At 38.9% G+C, this 24281-nt stretch overlaps 1 protein-coding gene across 7 annotated transcripts in view; it reads right to left on the bottom strand.

Moving 5' to 3' along the window:
• Positions 1–1545: 1545 nt before the first annotated feature.
• The window catches only part of TRMT9B (tRNA methyltransferase 9B (putative)), a 47270-nt gene continuing 24534 nt past the window's right edge, over positions 1546–24281 (bottom strand). For 2 of the 7 annotated variants that reach the window (XM_072950348.1, XM_072950350.1), the window contains 6 exons: positions 23915–24033; positions 23194–23390; positions 17117–17177; positions 16124–16278; positions 10077–10250; positions 1546–4812 (listed from right to left, as the gene is read on the bottom strand). In XM_072950348.1, the coding sequence (XP_072806449.1) occupies positions 3794–4812; positions 10077–10250; positions 16124–16277 (1347 nt within the window). In that variant the 5' untranslated portion in view covers position 16278; positions 17117–17177; positions 23194–23390; positions 23915–24033 and the 3' untranslated portion in view covers positions 1546–3793. Of the gene's footprint in view, positions 4813–10076; positions 10251–16123; positions 16279–17116; positions 17178–23193; positions 23391–23914; positions 24034–24281 lie in introns of those variants that run through there. The other 5 variants (XM_072950349.1, XM_072950351.1, XM_072950353.1 and 2 more) reach the window with 5 other exon arrangements.

Raw genomic sequence — 24281 nt, 5'->3', positions numbered from 1 at the left:
GGCACATAGCAGGGTTCAGTAAACAAACCAAAGGAATGAAATATCTGAATAGGCCTCTATTTTCCTACCTTTAAAATGGGAAAATAGTAATACAACTTTTAGAGGATTGAAGAGTTGGAGAAAAGTGATCATGGAGCATTTTGTGGCTATTTTTTCTAAAATTAAAATCAAATGGAAACGGACTTAACAAATGAAAAAATATAAAAGATGGGGGAAATATGTTAGGGATTCCTGTCCAGTTATTATCTAACTGTGAAATCTTTGCTTAATCTTACTAAAGTTTATTTGTAAAGGGGATAGTCACACCTGCCGTGAAAGTCTCTTGTAATTTGCCAGCACCATGAGTGGTTGTCTGGGTCAGAGCACAGGATGGGGGTCAGACTGTCTGGGTTTGAATCTCAGCCCTGCCCTTACGAAATGTGTGATTCTTACTGTGTATGTGACATTGGGCAATTTAATTGATTGCTCTCTGCTTCAGTTTTCCTCATCTGCAAAATGGGAACAATAAGTATACTCCGCCATGGGGAGGACTACAGATAGAACACTGTGTGTTATAGTAAGAAAATGTAGCTCCTCTTATTAGGGTTATTTCAGATTTCCTACACAATAGGATATAAATGCTCAGGCTTGCTCTAACTTGTCCTTTCTAGACTGCAGCTGCCAGTCAGTGGTTACACCCCCCCTCCCTCTCCCTCCCAGACTAAGTGCTCACTGCTCATTTTTAAGGAGCACTGTCCCCCACTGAGATCAACAACTATCGCGTTAGACCCTCTGTCCTCCTCCAAACTCATTTATTTTTACTTAAAAAAATCCACCAGTGCTTATTGTTTTTGTGACCATTAATATACAAGTACATTACTATTCTTAGCTGATTTATATTTGGGTTATTTTCTCTCTGGATTACTGCCAGCTTTTGCCTGTTCACTTGATGGTCAGTGAAAACCCAGAGGAAGTCTTGACATCTCGAATTTGGAAGGACACAGAAAGGCAAACAAGAAACAGGAATCACACATGATCCTGTGTAGGGATGTGAGAAAGGAGGATCAAACCAAACTGATAGCCCAAGACGTGTGTTAGATGATTTTAGGTCCTGGGACGTGATCGAGTCATTTCATCACTTTAGTGACAATTTAAAAATTAACTTAAATAGGCCATTTGCCTGGTTCTCACTCTAATGTTTTTTTTGATTGCATCCTTTGTCCACGTTAATGCCCTTTTCCCCAAATCATTTGACTGTTTATATGAAATTCCTCAAGTAGGCCAATGAGGCTTTAATAAGACAGCAAGGGTTTTTTAAGGACCTTCTAATAATACCGCCACATGCTCCCCTCCACTTCAGATAGTGGGACTCAGCTGTGATGCTGGCAAGTAAAGGAGAAAGATCCGAAGACATTCTTTGATCCAGTATTAATAATAGATTGACATTTTCAAATTGCCTACTTTAGATAGGTCAGTGAAATCTATCATCAAACTAGTTAAGGCAGACTGAACACTCACAAATAATCTGTGTATGCTTAAACTCACTTATGATTTGTATTTCCTTTTGAAGACAGTCCTAAGATGAGCAAGAGTTTTAAATGATCAAGATATTTATGTTATTTGGCTCTTGAATGACATATATATACATATATGTATGTATATATATATCATGTATATGTGATCTATATGTACACACATACATATGGGTGTATATCTCCAAAGGCAAAAGTTCGAGTTAACAGTGTTTTTCACCTGAATATACTGAAGAGAGATTATCAACCACAAAGCCAAATATTTGCATACAAAATAATGTCTGGATGAATGGAATTCTTGTGCTTGGCAGATGAAGAGTGAAAGATTGCTATTATTACTGTTTTTTTATTTTCAGCTCTGTCAAAATTGTGTGAAAACATTCCTCTCTCAAGAACCATTCTTGAGAGTCATTTTATACAAAGTGGTGTGTGTGTGTGTGCATGTGCACGCATATGTGTAGGAGGTTACTCACAAAGGTTTGCTCAAAGCTTTTCTGGTGCAGTCTCATAAAATGAGTTTCATATAAGTGGTAGACTCCCACCAGAGAGAGATGACTTCAAACAGATTTCTAGCAGCAAGACTGGGATTAAAGATACTTGTGACAGCAGGCTTCAAGGGGAGGAAAAACCCACAAATCATAAAAAGGTCATCAAGCCTTATTTGTAAGAACATCTCTAATTCTGAGAATCTTTTCTTTCCACCAAAAACCCACTTATATTCATGGTTTAATGCTCTCATTTAGGAAATTGGAGACATTAAATTTTAATTTATATTCCACTTTTATGTCACTTTGTTTTCATTAATGAAAACTGTGTGCAGAACAATACAAAACATATATTTCATTCCCACCATACAATATCATCAACCAAAAAGGGGATGATGCAATCTTACTTTGAAGCCAAGAGAGTAATAAACATCATTACTTTTCAGATACACATTAAAAATAATTCTTTAAGTGTCTGTGAAAGTAGCATCATTATTTTAGAGCATAATTAACTGGAAGGAAAAAGGAGCCCCAAACAAATGAAATCTTTTACTATTTTAGTAATTTTAGTGGAAAACAAAACAAGAATTGGGTTTCCTCCAGTATTATGGTGGTCCATACCGTAAAAAGGCTTTTGTCAAATGTTGATTCTCTTTCTGAAACTGTGTTCCTGGGTCATCTTGTTTCTGGTTCTTCTAATTATGTCTGTGTCTCAAGGTCCCTGGCATGGATTTAAACAGACCCACGATGAAGCATAAACAGATACGGTGACCAGACAACGCCAATCTATATTTTGGTCGGTAAAGTGGCAGAAATTGAACCTTTAATTAATAGGACTTGATTCTGCCTAAATCCCTAACGTAACTATTAAAATGCAGTCACTTTCAAAAAGATCAATGCCCAGATACTATTTTTTAAACTCCAACAACTGATCCTCCACCCAGGCCAAGTGTCTTGCACCTTACCAGTCCATTTGTTTTGAGAGCCAAAATAAAACAGTGCTTCAGCCAGAACCTCATGTCCTAAATATCCCTTCAGTTCATAGGAAAAGCATCCTTCCAGATGAAAACTCATTAGTCAGTCTTGGTCTTGTCATAACTGGATATTCCTGCTTCTAATAAGGTTGGGAAAACGCCACCTGGGTAACTTGCAGTAACTTCTGGTAGCGACATACTCCACTGTCTATGTGCTGACAGTGCCTTTCAAACCCTGAGCCATATCCGTAACCTTGTTATGTACTTATCTTGAAGCAAGTTTGCTTATCATTTAGAAAAGTTCTCATAACACTTCTTGTCTCTCTCCACCGTCTCTCACCTTTCTGAGGACTTTAAGTAGAAGCGAGGCCTTGACAGTGAAATAATTTATCACATAATTCAGTTTATATCTGTACAGTGGTACACATTTACCTGTTATCTTGCACGCAGATCTAATGACCAGAGCAGCAGGAGTCACCCCCTTACTGTATAAAAATGATGTTTTTTAAAAGGTGTCCTTAAAAGCAGAATCTTTTGAAATCACTGTATAATGCTGAAAAACAGTATACATGCATTCCTGCAGTAATTCACACCGTGTTCTCCGATACCAACATTTAACCACAAATATCCTTTGTCAAATGCTTTAGATGCCAGGCTCTGTGCTTCTCTAAAGACTAACAAGACGGTAACATCATAGTCTCTACAGACCAAAATATAAACAGATTAAAAAATAATGAAACTGGATGCCAACTCAGGTAACCGTATCACAGACCCAGCGAGAACGTGGTTCGTCTTTTGGAGGAGCTGTCTGAAGTGACCCGGCTCAGTCACCACTTTGCTTTTTCTCTGCGATGACACACCAGTTGCCGTGATCGTTCCCGGAGCTCAGAACGTGGAGCTCTGACACACTCTCCTCCAGCAGGCCGCAGAGCTCACCTTCTCGAAACACGTGGTAATAGCGCATAAAGGCTTTGGCATCCAAACCACGGGGCCCTTGGTCTTTGCCAGAAACTGCATCGTCACCTGGGTGGGAATCTGTGGCGCTGACTGCAGAAATCCTCCTCCATAGTTTACTAGCGAAAGGGTTACCTTCTTCTAAGTCATCTGCATCCACACAGTTCTCATCAGTGCTGGCGCTATCCGGAAACTTCCCACCTCCTGTGTGGTCTCCGTTCAGATGCTTCCGTGGGGCTGGTGCTCTCAGCCACTCCAGACGTTTTTGAGCAGTGCCCACAAACACTTCCTCATCTAAATGTTGCTCTCCTGTTGGAAATGTCTCCGGATGATCCAAGTCTAAGCTGGAGCGGCCGGAAGGCTGGGTGGAGATGGTGTTACCGGCCCACCCTTCTGTGTTTTTCAATGATCTCACGCTTTCAATTTGCTTCCTCAGAGTTGATTCATCCAAAGATCTAGAGGAAAACCAGGAGCGGAAAGATTTTCCCCAAGTGTTACAGAATCCATTTTCTTCCTCGCCTGCCTTAGAAATACTAGCACAACAGGTGCCGGCCAGAATGGGCTCGCAGTCCACGCTGTGGGACCGCTTTGAGTCCCAGGGCCCCTTTAAACACATAGAACAGCGACCCACAGAGCAGGGAGGGTGGGCGGGAGGGCTCCTCTCCGGGGGCCCGCACGGCTGCTTTCTCCCGGGCTGGCTGGGTTCGGAGAGGAGCTGGGAGCACAAGGCTCTGTCCCAGGGAACAAGCACATCTTGTTTTTCAAAGTGCCGGTTCTTTTGTTCCATGGCCCAGACATAAATCATCAGCTGGCCTCCGGGAACTAAGACCCTGGCCATTTCTTTGATTGCTCTGATTCTTCTTTCTTTTGTAGAAAAATGATGTATGACTGGAAAAGAAGAAACTAGACCTCACTGCGTATGCACACACGTAAGCCTACACATTTACAGACTAGTATGTTCCATACAACAATGATGCAATTCTGACATGTAGTAAAACCTCCTTATTTCCTGCAGGGCAGGCAGATAGTGAAAATAGGCCTGGTTTTAAGAGAAACATAATTTTTAGCTTCAGCTCCTATACAGGCAGACCTCGGAGACACTGTGGGTTCCGTTCTAGACCACCACAGTATAGCAAGTATCTTGACAAAGTGAGTCACATGGATTCTTCGGTTTCCTAGTGCATATGTTTATACTGTTACTGTGGTCTATTAAGTGCATAATAGTATTATGTCTAAAAAAATGTACATGCCTTAATTAAGAAAACTTTATTGCTAAAAAATACTAACCATCATTTAAGCCTCCACCAAGTCCTAATCTTTTTACAATAGTAATAACAAAGATCACCACAACAGATACAATGATAATTAAAAAGTTTAAAATATTGCGAGAATTAACCAAAATGTGACGCAGAGACATGAGGTGAGCAAGTGCTGTTGGCAAATGGCTCAGATAGACTTACTTTATGCAAGGTTGCCATAAACCTTCCATTTGCAGAAAATGCAGTATCTGCAAAGGGCAATAAAGTGAGGTCTGCCTGTACTTATTTAGACAACGAATCTGGGGCAATTATTTAACTTCTGTGGATTTTGAGTTTCTTCGTCTGTAATAAGACACCTGGAATAAATAAGCTGTAAAGTCTTCCAGGTCTAAGATTTTATGAATTTTGTTAACCAGACAAATGACCAGTGTGAATTAATAACACTTGAAAGAGAGCCCTAAGTTAGGTAAATGTTCTCTAGTAGAATTCTATGAAATAGTTCAATGATTTAGTGAATGATTTGCACTTCTAAAGCCCCAAAAGATCAGCACCACTAATCAGGCTTTATAAAGTTAACGAGGCAAATGGAAGTGGGGAAAAATGTTAAAGATAGTTTTTCTGTTTAGATAATGCAAAGATAAGCCAGCCAAGCTCCAGCTCGAATGACTGCTTATAATTTTTATTAATTCTAATATAATATAAAATTGTTGCATATATTTAATAAAAAGCAATTTATAGGTCATCATCTTACTTCCAATCTTTGCAAAGTTAAAGTGAGTCGAGTGGGATGGCCTGGATCTAGTCTTAGGTGTGTTATTTGGCATATTTTTATCAAACAATATATAGAAGGTGCTAGTCCTGCAGAAAATCTGGACACTACCACTTGGCTGTGAGTAGTGGGGGAACAGAGGGTGGAACAGTTCCTGTAACCCTCACTGCAATCCAGCATTTGGTTAGTAGTGGTTTTAGGCAAATGAGTCTCTTTAGTTTACCTGGCACAGAGACAGAGTAAATGTCTAACATGAGATGATGACATAGAGAAAGCCGAAAGCTGTCAGAGAAACAGTATACCAGAGGCACACTTCGTGCTGTTCCCAGTCTGGGTTTGGGTCCTATCAGCAGGCACAGACCCGGGTTTCTCTTGCTCTACGGTGCAGCAGTGTCAGAAGCTGGAGGTACAAGGTTAGACTGTGTTTGAAGAACAGGACACCAGTGGATTTTGTCCTTGATCTACCGGTGACTAGCCTCCTGATCTTTGACCAGTCACTTCACTAGGTGTCAGACTGTTCCCCCAAACCCCTTCCCCAGAGAAGGGGCCCTTTGCAGTGGTCAGTTTGGAAGCTTACACTTTCAGAAGTAGTGTGTTGGTCAGTGAGCTACAAGGGGGCAGAGAAGTCAGGATGAGTAAGACTTGGGACAGTACTAAGTTTCACATCTGTGACTGCTCTGGGCTGTTAGTATCTCCGATAACTTACAGCTAATTCACTGTGGAGCCTCAAAGGATGTATTTTCTAACTACAGTTGACCGTTGTCATCTGTGGATTTTGTATTTGCAAATACACCTCCTCACTAAAATTTATTTGTAACTTCAGAACTCAGTACTCTCGGCGTTTTCGTGGTTGATCGTTGACATGAACAAGCAGCCAGAAAGTTGAGCCTCCCGAGGCACCCGTTCCCGGCTGGGGTAGAAAGAACAAAGAGGCCTCCACCATCTTGTTTCAGCTCCGGTACTGTCATCTGGTGGCCTCTTCACAGTCTATGATCTGTTTCATGCTGCGTGTTTTGCATTTTTGCGCTTTTTGTTGGTGATTTCACTGTTTAAAATGGCCTTTGAGTATACGGTTGAAGTGCTGTCTAGGGTTCTTAAGTATAAGGCTGTGATGTGGCTTATCTAGAAAATCCGTGCATTAGGTCAGGTGTTAACGATGCTGCTGGCATGAGTTCAACATTAAATAAGTTGTCTTTAAACAGAAACACACATAAAACAAGTTTATATATTGATTAGTTGACCAAAAAATATGACCAGAGACTCACAGGAACCTAATCCTGTATTTCTCCTGGGAGCAATGGATTAATATTTGTTAACTCAGTGTTCACAGGGATGTTACAGATCATAACTACTGTGAATAATAAGAATTGACTGTATTCTTTTTTCTTTGGCCATTAAAGGAAAAAAACCCCATTATTTTAATATAATAATCTCATTTTGGCATCTTCATAAGTCTTTGACATTTCAGGATTCTGGGCTTCAAAAGAAATTTTGTTTTCAAGGAAGAATGTCTGTATTTTTTCATTTCTTAAACATTTGTTACGTGATCATCCGTTTTAATAGTATAATTCCATTCAGGAAATATCTGAATCTTTTATACTATGTTTTATATTTATATTTAACCTATAATACTGAGACATCTTTAAGTCAAGTGTTTTTTAAAAAGAAAAAGGATACAAATGAAGTTTTCATTACATATAAAGTGTATTATACATGCGCGTGCATATATGTCTTGATGATAAACATTGTGAATGTAACCCAAAATGGTACCTAAAGATATTTTTATAGAAATTCAATGTCAGGAAACAATGCTGAATTTTTAAAGGATAAAATCCCCTTTTGTTTAAAAATCATAATCACAATATAAAGACAAAAGTAGTCTCAATATACGTGTCCTGTAGGAGAGGTTGTTGAATTGAACAAATGGGTGGGTGGAATTCAATGACTAGATTCCAGAATCAAATGAAAAGTTACACAAGATCATCTTTAAAGTCCTGTTATATCTTGATATTTTATTATGTATTGTTATTTAAGTTTTCGTGTGTTTTTTTCTTCTAACGTAGCATTCAGAATCCATGGGTTTAGCAGAAAACAGTTTTTCAACCTCAGCACTATTGGCATTTTGGGCTGGAGAATTCTTTATCATAGGTAGCGGGCACCAGCTAGACAGTAGCACATACACACTCCCAGCTGTGACAACCAAAACTGTCTCCAAACGTTGACAAATGTCCCCCTGGGGGGAGGGGCAACATAACCTGAAGTTGACAACCACTGTCATGAATAGTTGATTGACACTATTTCAATATATTGCCAAATTTTTAGAAAATCTTTGTCATACTATCCCAAAAGTAAGTAGAAAGTGTTTCTTTTTGTAATCTGAGGGTAAAACATAAGGAATATATAATTAGGTAGGAGGCTTACCCTCTCACATTATTATTAAGAGACATGGAAAAATATGTGTTTATATATTTAAAAATGTATTTCTTCATGTTGAGTTAAGCAAGAAATGCCAACACAGGGTTGTAAATAGAGAAGTAAACATAGATGGGCTTAGGAGAGGCAGTCTGCTGAAATTCCTCATAACACAGTCCTAGATGTAAATCTAACTGGAAAGTCAGCACCCCACATTGCTGATAGTTACAGTTCATAAAAACACATGCTGGGTTTCCACCCAAGGAAGCAGTTTTAATTGGAAGATGGCAACCAGGCGTGCTCCATTTCCTCTGCAGATATGAGACTTGAACTAAAGAAGAAAAAGACTTCACCATGTACATGTGGAGCATTTCCCGAAAGTAGGAAAGTTGGTTGGGTCCTCCCATGCCCTCAACAGTGTTTCAACGGCATAGCAGTTTGTAGGTAGTAGTGTAGACCCCACGACTGATATAAACAGAAGAGAGCAAAAAATACACTTCTCTGACCTCCCTCCGATTTCTCGTTCTTTGGGTGTCGTGACCAATCCAAAGACTTTCTTCCTATTAAAGGTTCAGAGCACTGTCTAGTGTTGTTTGGTTCAACAAGAGTCTCTCCTCTTAATGCTTACAACTAAAACGGACATAACAGTTTCAAATGCAAAGAAGTAGGGCTGTCATAGAGCAGGTTTCCAAGGCAACCATCTCCTGCCAGTCCTAACCAGTTCTAAGGTTATGGCATCCAGACCTGCAGCCCCTCACTATGCAAAGATACAGTCCCCATTTAATGCTGAATACATCAGTTTCTCATCTGTTTCACTAGAGAGCAAACAGTCTTATTCAGTATTTTTATCTAGCAGTCAGTTTCATATAGGTTCACCTTGCTTTGATATTGTATTCAAATACAGTAATTTTTTAAAAGTGTGTTGGAGGAAATAATTTCCTTTGCAAAAGATTTTTTTGCTTTGGGAAAGAATTTGCCATAAGATTCCCTTACGTAGCAAGTTCCCCCTAACATAAACATACTAGGTTTCAGAAATACATGTACTGAGTAAAATGAGCCTTATCTGTGTATGTTTCATGCACAGATTTTTGCTGTTTCTTTTGACTCTTGGCATGTGTATTTGATGGGCACACTTGTTGGAAGAGTATGAGGAACATATTCCCTAGATTTCTGAACAGTCTCTGGCTGCAAGAGAGCACAGTGGTCCTGTACAAACACTGCAGTCTGGGACCCAGTGAGGCTGTCTTCCCCAGTGACCTTCGTATAGTAAGTGGCAGATTGGTGACACATCTTTGCCGGTGGTATTCAGTGCATTAGTCCCACAACATTCTGCTAAGAGAGGGCACGCTGGTGGCCTAAAAAAGGTAATGCCTTCTAAAGATCTACTTTACATTGCTTCATTTCAGTAGAATAAAGTACTGTTTTCAATGAGTACAGTTCCTCTTAATATTTTCTTGCTCAACAGTAAAAGAAATTAGAATGAGTCATCAAAAAAAAAAAGTTTGAGGGTTGAACTAGTTCAAACAATCATGGGTACCACCCTAAGTATGTTTGAAATTAGTCAAATAATTCAGTTAAATAATAACCAAAATATTTTTTAAAAACTAGATAAAATGAATCACTTAGATCTTTCTGCAAAGAATAGATGTTAAGTCGTGAAAGCGGCCTCAACCAAGAAACATTATTCTCACTGTGTGACCGGGCTGCCTTACCTCCTATGGAGATGACGGCATCGAAGCCCCGATCCCTAAAGGGGAGATTAAGGTTGTCACATACCATGACTTCACATCCTCTACTCCGGGCAATCTCTACCAGTGGCCCACAGTAGTCACAGCCCAGGGTATGCACCTGGCTGTTCACTTTTAGATACTTTCCAGTCCCACAGCCTATAAGAGAAAAACCTGTGTTACATGCCATCCTTAATGGAAAGTGAAAAATTGTCTGTTACTTTGTCTTTTAACAGAGAATAGAAATAGCTTTATACAGGCACACCTCAGAGATATCACGGGTTCTATTCCAGACCATCGCAATGAAGCGAGTCGCACCAATTTTTTGGTTTCCCAGTGCATTTAAAAGTTGTGTTTACACTATACTATATCATCTAAAACATTCAGCAAGTCTTAATGTTTTTGCTGGTGGAGGCTTTGAAATCCTGGGAGAGTTAACAGAATATGACACAGAGACACGAAGTGAGCAAAGGCTGTTTGAAAAACTGTGCCAATAGACTTGCTTGATGCAGGGTCACCACAGATCTGCAATTTGTAAGAAACTGCAGTACAGTATCTGGGAGGCACCGTAAAGTGAAGCACAGTAAACTGAGTTCTGCCTGTATTAAGTCACCAAGACAGAACCCAGCATGGCATGAAGGTACACACAGAAACAAAAAGAAAAGCCTTCAGAGAGCACTTACATGTTTTTTATAGGAGAGAAGAGGGAAAGGGAATGGGAAAAAATATTGTTTATTGAGTATTTAATGAAGTCACATCCATAGGGCTTCCTTAATATGCTCGCACAACCAAAAATGTCAGCTGGACCCCAGCAGAGAATAAGTTTCGTGGTATCCTAGTGACAGTGTCCACTCACTTTACAAAAGTTAACCTTCACTTCCTTATTTCATTATCTTTAGATCAATATTTATTCTGATGTTATCTCACCAAAACTTCTTACCACTTGCCGACTGTGTAAAACAGACTACTGTCAACAGCTTTTCCATGGATACGTATATAAAATAATTTAGATGCTAAAATAAGCCTTTAAAATTTCTGTATTTGAATTTGAATGAAAAAACTTTGAATTCAGCATCTTTTTATTCAGTCTATCATCAGCGCTATGTTTTAAATGATCTCTGTTAATTCAGAATACAATTCTGACAAAGAATTATTTTTTTTTAAGTAGACCACTTTTGACGTTCACTTTCTGGTGGCAGAGACCCAAATAATTCAAAGTTTATACAGCCAAAAGATTTAGATCAATCAGATCTCACTGATTTACAATAAAGAAAGTAATAACATGAATGATCATCTTGAGACAAACCCTTCTACAATCTAGTACCTAGTATTTTATTGTAACACAGACATATCATTGAATTCTTTTTCAGAAATATTTAAAGATATCATTAGAGCTGATGTCCGTACCTCCTGGCATTATCTCTGGTCATTTCTGTCTGAAAAGTATCTACCATTGTTCAAAGATGATTAGTTTGCCGCTTCTGAAATATGTCACAATACTCCTTAATAACTCCTCCTTGATAGGTGCTGTTCAAAATTATGAGACACTAAAAGCATAATTAAGATTCGCTGATGCCAGCTGAGACAGTGGAGAGCTTGTGAATAAAAAATAAGATTTCCAACATTATTATTTCAATGTAAGTGATTGAAGTCTTAGGAATATTTTAGATCTCATAGCCACTGTCCCTAAGAATGCTTATGAGAAAAAGTATCCAATTTTTGAGAGCAGTCATGGGGAAAATATAATTTGCCAAGTATTTTAAAATTGAAATCCTGACTATTTCAAGGATGATGCTCATATTTTAAGAAGAATAATCTTGTAACTCTGTTTGCTGTTTTGAACTGGCTCAGGGGATACATTTAGAGAAATGAAAGAGAAAATTACTTCAAAGATACTAATAAAAACAGGTTCATAGAACATTAGAGCCAGAGAGAAGTGTTTGGAGAGCATCTGGTAAAAATGAAGCAACCTGAGGTCCTTTCAGATCTCATCATCTCCTGAAATGTTTCCAGTTCCCCTGGTACCCTTGATTTATCCCATATTCATTTCGAATGGCATTCATTTTTAAGGATAGTAGTGGAACTCCCGAATGTGATGCAATTATCCATTTTCTAAGCGCAGACACCGAGATGCCAGAGAGGGGAGATTTTATGTCCTAATGAGGAATCAGAACATGGGCAAGCCTAGTCATCCCTTTACCTTAACTGTGCAAGAGGTAAATCAGAACATTTTTGATACTGCAGCAAGCTCCTTACACAAACAATCATGCCCCTTTACAAAAGCGCATTCAGTGGTGGCCTTTTAGTACCGAGGACATGCAGTAGCAGTTGTATGTCTGCTTCCTTCCCCTCTGTTTGGTATTCTGCACCACACTAAGACTAAAGAAGAAAACAGATTAATTGCCTCAATTCAAAAGAATGTTTTTGGCCCACGGTGGGCAAGTATTTGCTGGAAATAATGAATCTTTGAAGTTTGCAGAAAGAATTACATTTTTAAAATTAAGAGTCTTTTTGCTAAGACCTTATCTGAAAGAAACTTCTTTTTTTTTTTTCCTATGGGAAAAGGAAGAATGTAGCCTATTTATTTCTTATTTTATATACATTTTTTGAGACCAGAGATGAGGGGATATGTTTTATTCTGCAGGCATGGTGCCTACCGCATAGTAGGAGCTCTAAATTTTGATGGGCTTAATGAAGCAATAGTAATTAAAGGATGACTTAGCAACTTAAATCTGACCACAGGGTCTGGGAATAAATACACTGAGAGTTAAGAGGCAAAGGGAGTCATAATTTTTGAAAAATTAAGTTTAATTATGTACACCAAAATAAAAATTTCAGTGCTATTAGGACAGTTGTCTCTGGTGTCAGGTTTTAAAGGTAACCCTGCTCAAAAAAGAATCTAACTCTGGTCCTTCTCCTGCTTCCTAAAGTGATCCAAGTCAAGATCTCAAACCACAGAACACACTCCTCACACTAATGGCTGTAAGGTACTAGCCCATTTCAGGTAAAGGTATTACCTGATCACAGTATTTCCTGAGAGTACTTCACGTCTCTGTTGTCTTAAAGTCATCAACGCTCTTTATCTTTAGACTAGAGTTCCTGCTCTCTCATTCCTGATACCTGCCCTGAAGACTTAGTTTCCATCAGGAGCCATTATCACACACCTCAGCAGGTCTGCTTCACTAGGAATGGGGGTGATATGCTTAATAACGTTTAGCCAAATAAAAAATTGCACCTCTAAAATAGGGAAGCAATCCAGAGAATTCCTGTATGGGCAACTGGAACCTGATCACCTCTGGGCATTTACTGCCTATGCAAAGTTTCATTAGTCATTAATTATAAATTGATAGTCTAATAACCAGTCAAATTAGCCAATGTAAACTGTTGATGATTTTAGCTAAGTGGAAAACCTAGAAAGAAAAAATATTTCCTTTTGGAGATAGTTGTATTGTTCTACTTTCCTCTCTTCTAATAATCCCTTTGGGCTTCTTTCTTTCCTTTTCACTGATTTCTTCTTAATTCAATTTTATTTTAAAACACAATCATTCATCGTGTAATCAAAATATACCTATTTATCTACTGAATGGTAAAAATATAAATAGTACAAAATTCAAAAGATACCAATGTGTAAAATAATACATACTAGATATGATGGATTTGCACAGAGGCACTTAAAGAATATTATTTGTACCATAATTTGTAGTAGTGGAATGTAGCAGACAATATATGTATCTGTTGATCTGGTGCTCTTAGCATAGAAAGCTGTGCAGCTTGTAATGTTCGGCAGCTCTCTATGAACAAACGTGGAATGTTTGCCACGATATATTGAAAGAAACAAAAGCTACGTGTATTGTAGTTTGTATAACATACTGTTTTGTGTAATTGAAAAAAGTCCACCCATACACAAACTCATATGCACAAATACGTTTATATTTATGTAAAATATCTCAAGACAATTATATAAGAAGCTAAGAGCATGGCTGTCACTGATGTAGGTTATTCGGTGCTGGGGGGCTGGGATGGGAGGATATTTTTCACTGGACATTTTTTTGTGCCCTTGTTACTAAGCCATTTACTGTGTGTGCATATGGTTTCATTGTTTTTGGGCAAGGGGGTTGGTATTTTTCATACTGACTTTAAAGAAGGCGCTGTAGATTAAGAAAATTACCTATTTTTCTATCACATATGTTGCAGGTATTTTTATCTAGTTTGTTTTTGGTTTTATAACTTATATATTTGTCTAGATTTTTGCCTTATAGAACCTTTTAAATTTTAGGTGGTCAAAAATATCAGTGCAGTCAATCCTCATTATTCACAGACTGTATTTGCAATCACTAACATTTATTTGTAACGCCAAAGTCTTTACTGGCAGCACATGCATGTCTTTAAACAGAAACACACATGAAACAAGGTGAGATATTGATCAGCTGACAAAAATATTGTGACCACAGCCTCACAGGAACCTAATCCTGTACTTCCCCTAGGGGCAGTAATTCAGTATTCACTAATTCAGGGTTCATGACAACTGTCTCAAACATAAGTACTGTGAATAATGACAATGAACTACATTTTCTTTTATGATTTCTGAGTTTTTTGTTGTCATTCATAGAGAGGCCTTTTGCTTCTGACAATGTTTTTAAAAATAATCTAATAATCATCTAGGCCTTTAATGATTTCATTTTCTTATACTTAAATCTTTGCTTCATTTGAAATTTTTGGTGTTAAGGTATGAGAAAGTAGCATAGATACACTGTTGTCCCCAAACCTTTTCCTCCCAGTTGATTTTAAGATCCTGGTAGTTTGTTTACATTACAAGTGGTAAGAGTTCCAAATTCACTGCATGTTCTGAAGCCAAATTTATTTTTTTAAGCTGACATGATAGATTTTTCAGACTCTCCACTTGTACATGACATGCACCCCTTCCTCAAATTCTACACTGCTCGCACCGTCTTTAACAAGCCAGAAACCCTGGGCACGTCTGTTTCTCTTCTCAAAATTTAGAGTAAATGCCAAATTAGATGGAACTTGTAACTACCGACTTAGGATTCTAACAGGCGCCATCTGCGTGCAGTTACTAGAAGGCAGTTTTAGGTGGGCATGCTTCGAGGACTACCACCATAGCTTAAAAGCTAATCTTAGATCCACTGGGCTGTGGTTTCCCACTTCTAGATTCCAAAAGATCCTGAGCCAAAATCCTCCAAGCAAGTAAGTGATTATTACAATATGATCTAATTTAAAGACAAGCTTTCATAATAAAACAACTACAGAATAGTTAAGGGAAAGGATCCATAAGATTACTGAGAGGCTACAGGACCGCTTCTATAATCCCACAGATCCGGCTCCTCTGTAGAAGGTATGAGAGCCACTCAATGTGAGCCACCAAAACACTGTATTCACAAGTGTGAATGTCTCTAAATTTAAAATGGTCAATTTCACAAGCAGTCATCTCAATCCTGACTTCTTCAACTAACGCCAGGTTGATTTTGTGGAAATAAGCTGCAAAGAACAGCACCTTCACTGAAACCTCACCAGAGTCGTCAAAAGACTAGAAAATACAGCGTTCTTACCTTCACATCTTCAGAAAACGATCGTTTGGGAAGAAGCTAATTACAGTAAGTTTCTTTGCAAGATCAATTCTTAATTTTGGAAGCATATACAAAGGTCTTACCAACAGTTCATTTTGGATAAAATCGTTCTATAAGATGCTAAATAGATTTGAAATTTTATAACACGTCGCTCACCACTCCAGTCCAATCAAAAGGAATTCTTTTTTCCTCTGGGAAAAGAAAGAATATAGCCTATTTATTTCCCATTTTATATACAGCTCTGAAAAGATCGCCACTGTCTAAATGAAGATTTGAGGAGCTTTACTACTTTCCAGCTTGAATTTCTGCTATAAAGTGAAAATTGCAGTGCTGACATGCCAAGTGCACGATTTCAGACTTCAGATTAGAACAGAAATGAAAAATGAATCTGGAAAGGAAAGGCCAGATGGAATATACTTCAGACTACGCAGCCCCACCCTGGCTTACCTATGTCAGCGATGAGGCTGCCCGGCTTCTGCTCCTGGAGGAACTGTCGGACCCGAGGCCAGGCTTTGCTCTGCAGGTCACTGAAGTAAGGTGCGGTGCTCTCATACACATCATGCACGTGCTGCTTCTCCAGCTGGGCCGCCGCATGGTCCATCCTGCGGAGCACAGGGCCACGCCAAGGAAAGCAGGTCAGAGTATGCAGCAGAGACAGCTGATGGGAGGGTGCAGGTTTCCTAAGGTTGAGAACTTATAACTGCCAAGGCTGTGCCGTTTGCATACTTTCTTAGAAACTGCAGAGAACAGCTGGAACAGCTTTGGCTGGAACCTCACCAGAGTTGTCAAAAGACTAGCAAATGCATCTTTCTTACCTGCACATCTTCAGAAAACAGTCGTTTGGGAAGGAGCTAATTATAGTACATTTCTGTGCAAGATCAATTCTTAATTTTGGAAGCATATACAAAGGTCCACTTTAGATAAATCGTTCTATCAGATGCTAAATAGATTTGAAATTTTTATAACATGTAGCTCACCAGTCCAGTCCAGTAACAAAGCGCTATTGATTCTGCCTTTTTAATGTCTTTGGGTTCCAACCATTTTTCTACATCCTACCGATTCTACCTCAGAAACGGTCCTCATCTCTTCCCTGAATTACTGAATTACTTCAGCAGTCTGAGAACAGGGGTTTTTTTCCCTTGGTCCTTCAGTCCCTTTCCTTCAATTATGCCACATCTGTTTTCCTAAAACAAAAATCTGATTGTATTGCTCCCTGTCTTAGGCTTCTTCAAAGGCATTTGATAGCTTGTCTGATCAAGGTCAGGTATCTCAGGAGGGCATACAAGGCTCTTTCTGATCTGGCCTCCACTTACCCCTTGAAGCCATCTTTCACCACCCTTCCCCAGCATCAGATGCGCCTGTCATACTCAGCAATCTGTGGTTTCTCAGACTTGACACATCCTCTGTCACCCCGGGGCCTGAACAGATGCGGTGTTTTACCTGGCTGACTTCTGCTCATTCTTGGCACAGGCATCACCTCTTCCAGAACGACTTCTCTGACCTTCCAGGCAGGATAAAGGCAATCAGAAAGGGGCGGGGAAAGTACAAGAGCAGGTCTTAGAGGCCTGTGCTGTCTGGGGTTTGATCTTTTATTCTCTGTGGCGTGTGAGCGAGGAGTACCCCAGGGAAGCAGCCCGGGGCTGAGACCGTGGCTTTTTACCAGTCAATGTGAAAGTGCTTTTAATCATTTAAGAGCCTACTCGGCCCTAGTGGTGCACTTCAGCTGGTGCAGTCCTGCCCTGGCTACTCCTGTTGCATCCCATACACACTCCACAGGTTACTGGGGGCTGAGATAGTCTGCTAGAGATTTTCTCTAGCACTGGCTGGAAGGCCTTCGGTAACAAGGGCTTATTTTATTTAAAGCTGAATCCCCAGGAGTTAGCAGACCTTCAATAAATGAGCAAACAAGCAAACAAACAAACATAACCAGAATGGGCTCTAACTCTGAGTACAGAGGGTGACACTGGCTTTGGTAGAAGAGAGTAACCCTGGTGACTGTGGGAAGAGAGGGGACCCTACACCCACAAGCTTGCAGACGGGGATGTCCTTGGACAACCTGTGTTCCCTCCACCTCCACCATCCCTCCACGAGAGCTACTCCTGCTCTCGGAGGCAGGTAACCACTTGGGTAAGACGGCATCTGATTAGTTACTCCACTGTAGAGTGCCTATCCCCACCTTCATCGCTTTGTGTTTAAGAAATATCTTGATGAGAGATACTTTGAGACCATGTAAATATCCTATTTCTCATAATCTCACTCACCAGTTTTAGCATCCTATCCATTGATGACTTTAAGTTGAAGTATAGTTGATTTACAGTATTATGTTAGTTTCAGGTGTACAATGTACTGATTCAATATTTTTTCATAGGTTATACTCCATTTAAACTTATAATATGGTTATGTTTCCCTGTGCTATAAAATATATCCTTGTTGCTTATCTATTTTATACATAGTAGTTTATATCTCTTAAGTTCATAAGCCTGTCTTGCCCCTCTCCACTCTCCTCTCCTCACTGGTAACCACTGGTTTGTTCTCCGTATCTGTGAGTCTGTTTCTGTTTTGTTATATACATTCATTTTATTTTTTAGATTCCACATATAAGTGAAATCATATGGTATTTGTCTTCTCTGTCTGACTTAACTTCACTAAGCATAATACTCTCTAGGTCCATCCATGTTGTTGCCCAGGGCAGACCTTCATACTTTTTTTATGGCTGAGTAACACTGTCACCAAGTGATGATACTCTAATTCCATCACTCCTTTTACTGCAAGGGAGAGCTTTTCAGGATCTACTCTTAAAACAAATTAGCAGTAGTAGGTTATCCTTAATTACTATGGACCTGCCCACAGTCCCTGCAAAAAATCTGGCAAAATCCTCCCAGAGTACACATCTCATTTGTGATGTCTGACAAAACTTCCACCCAAATTGAAACAGCTTATCTTGCACCCTCAACTAGAATTTACAGAGTAAACATATGGCTGGCTATAACTGCCAACACATGAGAAAAACCCAAACACGGAGTGCTTTTCTCTTTAATCAGAATCTCAGTAGACTTAAGTCTGTTTAAAAATTTCCCCCCTCAAGGAGTCAATCAAGCAATACAATCTTGAGAACTGTAGAACAAATACATTTTTCTTTATTGCACTTCAAGTGTTAAGTGTCAATCAACATAAACTCAGTTCCCTCCCATCTGGCTCCAACTACAAGCTCAGAATTTGTAGTATCTGAAACAGCACCCCAAGGAGACCTCTCTCTAAGACTTCCCCCAAATTGCCTGGCTTCTAACATAAACAAGTAACTTCAAAGAGCTGTTTGAAAGTGTGTAAAACAATATAAATCCATTTTGTTGTATTTTACAGTTGAGATTATATTGTGCAGACCAGGAAGCTGATTTGTAGAGTTGGAGCCATCCAAAATATGACATTTTAGACACTCTGTGGATTTAAATTTCCTGCAGTATACACATATGCAAATTCCTTGTGAATTCTCTTAACATGAAAAAGCTAGTAAGACTAGTACTTAAGTAATCAGGAAAGGTTCAAGCTGAAGCTGGGGAGGTAGGGTTTGGTTTAGCCAGGCTTCCTCAGCTGCGTGCCGACCAATTCCAGGCCCTTGGAGCCGATGCCTTGTTGGTGAGTCATGAAAGAAGGGAAAGTAATTTGAAAGGGAAGGAGAAGTCATAGAAAGTAATGCACTGAAAAGCTGAAGAGCTAATTTAGATTTTATTTTAAGCGCTATGGAGAGTGGAAGAGAGGAGAGAAAAGTGACAGAAAAGTAACAGGAGCGGCCAGTAGCTCGGTGTGGTTCCCATGGAGAGAGGAACCAAGAGAGAAACATCAGCTGCTCTTGCTTCTAGCAACAGAGTGGTCCTTGAGAAGTCACGATGTTTGGTTTTCCTGTCCTGGCCATGTGACTAGGAGAACACTTCTCCACCCAGCTTGATTCAGGCAAAGCCATGTGACTTGCTTTGACCATTATATGTGATCAGAGAAGATGTGGATCACTTCTGGGCAGAAGCTTTATGAGCCAGTGTGTGGCCCACCAAGTGCCCTTTTCTGTGACTCTGTGATCCTGGAAGCATCTGCCCAAGTCTCTGAGTGACTGCTCTGGATGGATGGACAGCTTAGGTGTTTTAAGCCAAAAGCAGGGGAATAATCAACTTGTCATAAGAAGTGTTGATTATGTAATGATTAAGTTAAAACTACCAATCATATTCTGTTGGAGGATAACGTGTTACTATGTGAGTTTGTCCTGTGTTTTTTCCTTCGTAAATATTAACATTTTTCTCTTTACTGTAGATAGAACAAAATTGGGAGAAAATAATACAGTTCTGTATCTCACTTTTTTAAACTTAATTTAATATTGTGAGCCAAGAAGCAACTTTTCCTTGTGGTCTTCTCCAATCCTCTCAAATAAATGTAATCTCTTTAATCCCTAAATTCCACAGGATTTGAAATATGTCATGGTCTACAAAGAATATATAATGAATAATAATTCAAAGTGAAATTAAAGATGGATTATGTCAGCTACAGCTTCCAAGTAGCACAATTCTAATGATACATGAGGATTACGGATCTTAATAAATGGATGAGGACAGAAATTATGTGAAGAATCCAGGAAGGATGCTACGTGATCCGTCAGCTTGTAACAGCTTGTGACTCCTGTTCTTACTCACATTCCTTCTCTGATAACTGTGCTGCTTTATTGTTCCTCTTTCTCATTAAGACGATTCTCAGCTCCTTCAATACCTTTTAGAAATGTCTGGATGAACTGACATTTCCTGATTCATGACTCCTAGGATGATCAGCTGGAATGTTTGGCCGGTTGTTTATGTGGCTCTCTATGTATGCACTTACTGGAAAAACCTGCTGAGCTGATCCAAGAATGAAACTTTTCTGAACAATTTCACAATATTTATAAGCCTTAGAACCAAGGTAACAGCAACTTGGAGCCTAATTGATATTTAGGCAGTTAATCCCCTGATCCATACGTAATAGAAGAAACAAAGTTCTCCAAAAAACAAAGAAAGGAATAAAAAATATGTGCCAGTAATTTTTTTTTAAGACAGAAGATGGAATGACCCAAAAATGGAGAAAGGCACTAGGAAAAGAGAAAAGAAGAAAAAAGGGAAAATGAATGTACACTGAATGATTATCATGCACATCATCTGTGTTAATGGAAAAGAAGACAGAGACAGAGACTGGAGAAAGCAAAGATTTAAGAGTTCTGATTTAATAGGGATTGAAAAAAAATAGAAGGAAAGAAGAGGTAAAAATATATAATCATACATTTATTATTAATTAATTTTATATCTATTCCAGTTAGGGTTCAAAACTAGATTTATGCATTCTAATATTAATTGTGCATTTAATTTACTACTCAGTAAGCAATCACTAGTGGAAATTAGACTTTGACAGCTTCTACCTGCAACTCAAGTTTGCTTGAACCTTTATATTAAAAAATTAAATTCCAAAATAATGCCAAAGACAGTTAAAAACTCTTGCTTTAGAAGTCTATACTTGTATCATTTTGGAGTGTAACATATGACATTCATTTTCAGTGTAATAGGAAATTATTAAAAAGGGAATCATCAGTGAGCCCTGCTAACACATCTCAGAATGAATGCATGAGAAACTGGGATCTTCACCTTTGAACTCAACTTGGAAGCACAGGCAGGATTTTCAAATGTTCTTTTCCTGTAATTTAAATTGGACTTTTAAGAAATATCAATTCAAGAATTGCCCAGAGCTGGGCAAGCCACTGTGTTTCTTAAGGTCCTATTAACCTGCCTTTTAGGGAAAGTAGCAAACTTTGAAATTCTAACACAACTAGGGCGTATAAATCAAATCACTTCAGGTCACCTGATGTATTTGAAGAACTGACAAAAGGAAGGAAAGGAGAGAGGGTGGGAGAAAGGACACTAATCTGTGGACCCAAAAACACAAGGGCATAAAAGAATACTGCTGGAAATCATTATTGGTCAACATTTGTGTGTGTGTGTGTGTACACACACACACACATATTTATTTATTTATTTATTTATTTATTTATTTATTTATTTATTTATCTATCTATTTATCTATTTATTTTATTTACCAGTAAGACATTAGTTAGAAAAAGAAGAGAATTTCTCAGAGGTAGTAGTGAAAAATAATTTTTGGAATCTAAGATTCTGGGGAACATTTACTCTCTCCCCAAGCCTGAGCCCATGCACTTATGACCGTTACTTACAATCCCAGCCATTTTAGAGACTAAGTACTTTTAAAAACTTGTGCTTATCTGCTCTCCCTTTGAGGAACTGCATCTCTCTTTGGACAAGTGATGCTGAAGCCTCCTGGTCACGCAGGACGGGGGTGGACACACGATTCAGTCTAGGACGGTCATTCTCTCTCCCGCCCTGGGAAACTGATGAGAGGCAGTCGAAGCCGAATCACTAAAGGAAAGATCCTCCAGGTTCTCCCATGTCTCACCTTTTCCTTCCACAATCTTACCTGGCCTTCAAAATCTAACCCAGCCGCTTCCTCTGTAAAGACTCTATGGACAGCTAGAGATAAAAAATAATCATTTCTCCATGTTTCTTATATACTGCGTATTTATTATCACTGTGCCTCTCGGAGTATTTCTCCCGATATCATCTTGAACTCTCAACTCTGTATACGTTCCCAACTAGATTAGAAGCTCCTGGAGGGCAGAAACTGAAATTTGATCTTACTTTATGTGTATCATAGTGCTTTCACTCGATAACTAACTGTAGAACCAATGAATCAATGAGCTCTTTGCTTAGCTCCCTCTGCGAGACAACAGTACCTTACTCCAGATAAACTGGTCCTCGATTCTTCGGTCCAGAATCATTAATACCCTGCTAGGGGCCAGTAGGCGCTCAGAGGAAAGCTTTCCCAGTTGTGTTTTGTGTTTCAGTTTCCTTCCTTTGCAGAGGCCTGTTTTAGATATCTACTCTAGACATGCATTAGTCACATTTTTATAACTAAAAACAAACAAATACTGTAAATTGTTTTCCTATTATAAATGCTACAGAAGACATAGTATGTAAAATAAAGAGCATAAAACTCTGCTTTAAATTTCAAAGATATATTCAAACTGTAATTCTAACATGAAAATACAAATTGATCAGGACAGTTCAAAGACTGTGTACGTTATAGAAAGACTTCATTATACAGTACATAAGTTTTTTTAAAAACCTTTTTATACATGATACTTCACATTTAACACCTACATCTTGTTTTCAATTACAAATTATACTGCAAAGTTTTGTATGATTAAAACATTTCACAATATGTTTAAAAGCATTTTGCTCTCTAATAAAATACTAAGTATTCTTGGAATTTTAACTCACCCTGGACAACTGCTTTCAAATTCTTTTTTCCACCTAGTGCGAAAATAAATTCCAGCCTACTTTATATCACATTGTCGTAAATTTTAAATTACAGGAATTGGGACTAATTTACTGAATATGCTCATATTATTTGAATTGCTGTAATAGCTGAAAGCTACTAACCTGAGTCATCTTGTGATTACAGAAAATTACTTCTTGTCTTTGTGAATCATGGCGGTTTCCTCCCTCAGAGAGTGACAGTTGTTGCTCCTAATTTTCTCCATGTGTGATGTAAACGCAAAGTAGTAAGAGTGAAATCAAATAGCAAGGTCCTTTCACTTGACAAATTGCTCTGGATGAGTCTGAAGGGAACCCTGGCCCTAGTAGGATAAAAAAAAACAAATATGAAAGTTCATTGTACATAATAAAAATACTGAACCAGCTACAGCCCAGGTTGACCTCTTGACGGATGCATAAATTACCCAGAGAAGAAGGGACTAGAAAGAACTGTTAATATGTGGAATAAGCCACAACTGTAAGACCAGTTTCTGAATCCATTCCTCAGCTTCCTGTAAAACATAGATTGCATTCTCCCAAAATTACACTGGATGATTTCATCTTGTTCCTAGAAAAATAACAAGCACTGATAGTCAACTTTTTAATCCAGTGGCTTAATTAAATGTAACTATTTAAGACAGTACCACTAAATGTTATTAAATCGTTCCAGTGCAGTTTAAATGTTCAGTATTTGTTCACATTAACAGCTATTCCCTTGTCACTTGAAAAAGTACTCCTTGTTATTCTTCACTGTTTCACTTTTTTTTTCTTTTTTCATAATGGAGCGGGTCTGTCATAAAACCCATCAAAAGACTGAGTTACTAAAAAGAAAAAAAAAAAAAAGGACCTTGTATGCCAGAAAGCACTTTGTCATGGAGCGGTATTGGGGTGTAGAATGAGGTCTGGAAAGATGCCTGGCGCGGAAGGAAAGTCCACCCTGTCAGACCTCGGGGCCCGAGTCCTTATCTGTAAATGAGGCAAATGGACTTTAATCAGGATCACAGCTCTCCACCATTTTCCTTGCTCTTCATATCCTTTGTGTCCCCTCCTCAGTGCCACATGCTGTACCCCTTTATCACACAGTGATTCTCAGGATGGGGGTTGGCCTTCCCCCAACTTCCCTGAGCTTCCCCCATTCCTCCCCCACCCCCCCACTTGCCATCTTGGTCCCTGTTTAAGGAGCACTGATCTGGGTGTGCTTTGTAAAGCTGCTC

The sequence above is a fragment of the Vicugna pacos genome, chromosome 26 (genome assembly GCF_048564905.1).
Source record: "Vicugna pacos chromosome 26, VicPac4, whole genome shotgun sequence".
Classification (NCBI taxonomy): domain Eukaryota; kingdom Metazoa; phylum Chordata; class Mammalia; order Artiodactyla; family Camelidae; genus Vicugna; species Vicugna pacos.
The sequence above is the reverse complement of the archived record's forward strand: the minus strand, read 5'-3'. Positions and strand labels throughout refer to the sequence as shown.